This window comes from Colobus angolensis, unplaced genomic scaffold, assembly GCF_000951035.1.
Source record: "Colobus angolensis palliatus isolate OR3802 unplaced genomic scaffold, Cang.pa_1.0 Scaffold321, whole genome shotgun sequence".
NCBI lineage: Eukaryota > Metazoa > Chordata > Mammalia > Primates > Cercopithecidae > Colobus > Colobus angolensis.
The window spans coordinates 1845764-1850453 of NW_012116500.1; the positions used below are offsets into that span (position 1 = coordinate 1845764).

The window sequence follows — 4690 nt, forward strand, 5'->3', positions numbered from 1 at the left end:
ATATTTGGTTAATTGCTAGTACACCTATATTGTGGATCAATAGTCAGTATTTGATGAATTTTAATAAAATGTATTTTAAAGAAACTTCCCAGATAAGTGATAATAATAAAGTAGGTGTCCTTATCTCTGGAGATATTATAAATAAGTCTTCACTGTTTGATTTGCTTTGACACCAAGAGTTTCTGATTCTGAACCAATGAATAATTAGTTGTGTATTTTGTATGAAGCCTTTCACTCCTTATAGCAGTATTTATTTTCTGCCTAAATTAAATGATGGGTTTTGCAGGTGTCTTTTATTTTTTCTAGCATGGATATAAATTCTGATATGATGTATACATTCATCAGAAACAAAATTATTGTTTGTAGATATCACATTTTCTTTAGACACTCCTTCATCAATGAACATTTAAGTTACTTCAGTGTCTTGGCTATTGTGAATAATTGTGAATAATGCTGTGATGACTATGGGAGTGCAGATACCACTTTAATGTTCTGCTTTCAATTCCTTTGGAGATATATATATGTATATATCCAGAAGTGAGTTCGCTGAATCATACAGTGGTTGCTTTTCAGTTTTTTGAAGATCTTTTATAATGTTTTCCATAGCAACTGCACCAATTTACTTTCCCATCAATGGTGTACAAGAGTCCTCTTTTCTCTAAATTCTTATCAACATTTGTTTTCTTTTGTTCTTGTTTGTTTTTCATAGTAGCCATTATAATGGGTATGAAGTAATACCTCATTGTGGTTTTGGTTTGCATTTCTAGGGTGATTAGTGATGTTGGACATCACTTCGTATACCTGTTGGCCATTTGTACGTTTAGACAAATGTCTATTGAAGTCCTTTTCGCATTTCTTTTTTTTTTTTTTTGACAGATAAACAGTTTCTTTATTCATCCTCCTCCTCCTCCTCCTCCTCCTCTTCTTCCTCCTCCTCTTCTTCATCTTCCTCTTCCACCTTTTTCCGGGCAACTTTAGCAGGACCCTTTGCACCATCAAACTTTCCTTTTGACTTATAGTCAGCAACATCCTTCTCATACTTCTCCTTCAGCTTTGCTGCCTTAGTGATGTAAGGCTGCTTTTCACTGTCATTTAAATTATTCCACATCTCACCCAGCTTTTTTGCCACGTCTCCAATAGAGATGCCGGGGTTTGTGGATTTGATCTTGGGACGGAATTCTGAACAGAACAGGAAGAATCCAGACGGTGGCCTTTTGGGAGCATTAGGATCCTTCTTCTTCTTGCCTCCCTTAGCTGGTCCATAATCCTTCATTTCCCGGTCATAGCGCACTTTATCTGCCTTTGCCATTTCATCAAATTTAGATTTCTCTTTCCCGGACATCGTCTTCCACCTCTCAGAGCACTTCTTGGAAAATTCTGCAAAGTTCACAGGGACCTCTGGGTTTTTCTTCTTATGTTCTTCTCTGCACATCTGCACAAAGAAGGCATAAACAGACATCTTGCTCTTTGGTTTCTTCGGGTCACCTTTAGCCATCCTGACTGTATTGTTCGCTAGTCTGGCCGCATTTCTTAATTGGGCTATTTGGTTTTTTGCTGTTGAGTTGTAGGAGTTCCTTATGTATTTTGAATATTAATCACTTATCAAATATATGGTTTGCAAATACTTTCTCTCATTCCATAGTTTGTTTTTTCACTCTGTTGATTGGTTCTTTTGCTGTGCAGCTTTTTAGTTTGATGGAGTCTCATGTGTCTATGTTTGTTTTTGTCGACTATGCTTTTGGGGTCGCATGCAAGAAATCAATGCCAACATCAGTGTCAAAAAACTTTTTTTCTATGTTTTCTTTTAAACATTTTCATTTCAGGTCTCAATTTTAAGTCTTTAATTGATTTTGAGTTGATTTGTGTGTATGGCAGGAGATAAGGATCCGATTTCATTCTTTTGCATGTGAATATTCAGTTTTTCGATGCTGTTCATTGAAGACTCTGCTTTTCCCATTGGTATTCTTGGTGCCCTTGTTGAAGACCAGTTGAGTATATATGGGTAGTTTTATTTCTGGACTCTCTATTCAGTTCCATTGGTCTATATGTCTGCTTTTTATGTGCAATAAAATACTTTTCAGCTTTAATAAAGCAGAAAATTCTGCCATTTGCAATAACGTGAATGAACCTGGAGTACATTCATCAAGTGAAATAATTGAGAGCCAGAAAACAAATACTAAATGATACCACTTATGTGAGGAATCGAAAATTGTCAAACCCATAGAAGCAGAGCATGAAATGGCGGTTGTCAGGGGTTGGGGGGAATGTGCAGTTATTAGTCAAAGGGCACAAAGTTTCAGCTATGCAAGATGCCTGAGACCTAGACATCGACTCTATAGCACAGCAATTGTAGTTAACAATACTGTATTGTATACTAAAATATTTGTTACGAGGGTAGATCTTATGTTAAGTGTCATCACAAAAAAATAGCAATGTTAAATAAAGGCAGTCTTGGGCACGATGACTCATGACTATAATCCCAGCACTTTGGGAGGCTGAGGTGGGGGATCACCTGAGGTCAGGAGTTCGAGACCAACCTGGCCAACCGGGTGAAACCCCGTCTCTAGTAATAATACAAAAATTATCCAGGTGTGGTGGTGTATGCCAGTAATCCCAGCTACTCAGGAGGCTGAGCCAGGAGAATTGCTTGAACCCGGGAGGCAGAGGTGGCAGTGAGCCGAGATGGTACACTCCAGCCTGGGTGACAAGAGCAAAACTCCATCTCAATAAATAAATAAATAAACTTTGGGAGGTAATGGATATGCTTATTGCATAGATTGTGGTGATAGTTTAATGAGTGTCTACTTTTCCCCAAGCTCATCACGTTGTGTTCATTAAATATGTACAGCATTTTGTATGTCAATCATACATCAATATAGTTATTTGAAAAAGGAAACAAAACAATTAATCTTTAAGCTGACCATCAAGTTTCCAAATTCATTTCCCTATTGGAAATTATCCCAATTAATTAACTAAAGAGTTGGCAGATTAAGAAGAAAAGCTACTCAATGTTAGCTGGAGCTGTTTTCTTGGAAAACAGCTAAACCATTTCTATCTAATGAAGGGAATCGTCTTGATCTTAACCACATCATTTTTTCCCTCGCTCTCTCTTAGGGTTTCACACTTGTTCTCTGGCTATCTTTTATGGTCCAGGATCAAGGGCCAATTTTCAGGACAATGTTCCATGTCATGACCCGGCCACCGCCACCACCACCACCTTGTCCTAAAATCAGAGTAGTTCAGGTCGCCCTAGTTAATTAATTTGATGAATATCTTTGCATTGCTAAAGTGTAATCAGTGCCTGGCATTTAGCAGGTGAAACCTAGAGGTTAGCTGAGTTCTTCCCAGGGGAGATGTATTTGAATCAGATTCAGCCTCCCGTTACTTGGCCTGGGAGGATATATACTTCAAACCAAAGCTCTTCAGGAATTTTTCTTGTTATAAGGGGAATAGTTCACCTGCCTGGCTTCTGTAGCCACAGATGCACTCTCAGTTTTTATCCTGTGCTCTTATAGGGCAAACCCCTGCCTTCTCATCAGTCTCTACCAGAAGTTATTCAAGTTAAACGTCTGATTGTTTTCCTACTTTAATTGAAGATATGGAAGGTGACGAAACGGGTTTCTTTGCACACCCACGAGAGCCACTTGTAACTACAAAGGTGTTCTTCTCTTTGTTCTTTTTCCTACTCCAGATCAAGTAAGTTTCTATCCTAATTTTATTACTTATCTTGTCTGAAAAATTGGTACTAGCTAATAACTACATTTTAAAGTGCTACCTGTCAAGGCATAGAAGAAAGATTGTGTAGTATTCTGGATAATAGCATAGACTTGGATCCAGATTGTTTGGATTTAAGTCCAGACTCTGTCATTTACTTGCTGTGTGACCTTGGGCAGACTGCTTAACCTCTCTGTGTCTCACCTGTAATGCAACTTCAGGGGTTGCCAGGAAGATGAAATGGATTAATGTACATATAATGCATATGATAGTGTCTGGCTTACAATAAGTGCCACAAAATTATTTACTATTATTACTGCTATTAACATGAACAGACTTATTAAAGTGTCTTCCAAACTCAAATAGTTGAATTAAAAGGGAATCTAATGCAAACTGCTAAGAAAATATTGTTTCTGAATGTCAGATATAGAAATTCAAAACATACTTAATGAGTAACTAGTTATTACTAACTGGCTTATAATATGTCTTGATTGAAGATGATGAGACATCTGTCATTAGACAGTTTTCAGATATTTGTGAACTGTCACTGATGAGATTTCGTCTCATTTCATCATTTATGGTATATTATCTCATTTATTTGTGGGGAGGGTGTGTGTGTTACATGTAACCAAACGCATTTTTCTCTAGAGTGCATTTACCTGAATATATCTTCCCTGCATATTTCTCTTCTTATGTTGATTACAACCCTGCAAGTACTTAGGACATGTGCTAACTTTCACTAGAACCACATGGACACTGATATTAATAATGTATCCACAGCCACAAATGCACATTGGTAATAGGGCTGTGGGCAAGCGTATTTCCAAGGGAATCCACATCTAATTTTTTTGTTGTTGTTGTTGTTTTGTTTTTTTGAGATGGAGTCTCACTCCCGCTGCAAAGGCTGGAGTGCAGTGGCACAATCTCAGCTCACTGCAACCTCCACCTCTTGTGTTCAAGTGATTCTCCTTCCTCA

General features: G+C 37.8%; 1 protein-coding gene across 1 annotated transcript; it reads right to left on the bottom strand.

The window, feature by feature from the left end:
* Nucleotides 1-871: 871 nt before the first annotated feature.
* Nucleotides 872-1515, bottom strand: LOC105518589 (high mobility group protein B3). Its single transcript, XM_011951628.1, has one exon. The coding sequence runs from the start codon at nt 1493-1495 to the stop codon at nt 890-892; it is 606 nt and encodes a 201-aa protein (XP_011807018.1). The 5' UTR covers nt 1496-1515; the 3' UTR covers nt 872-889.
* Nucleotides 1516-4690: the final 3175 nt, after the last annotated feature.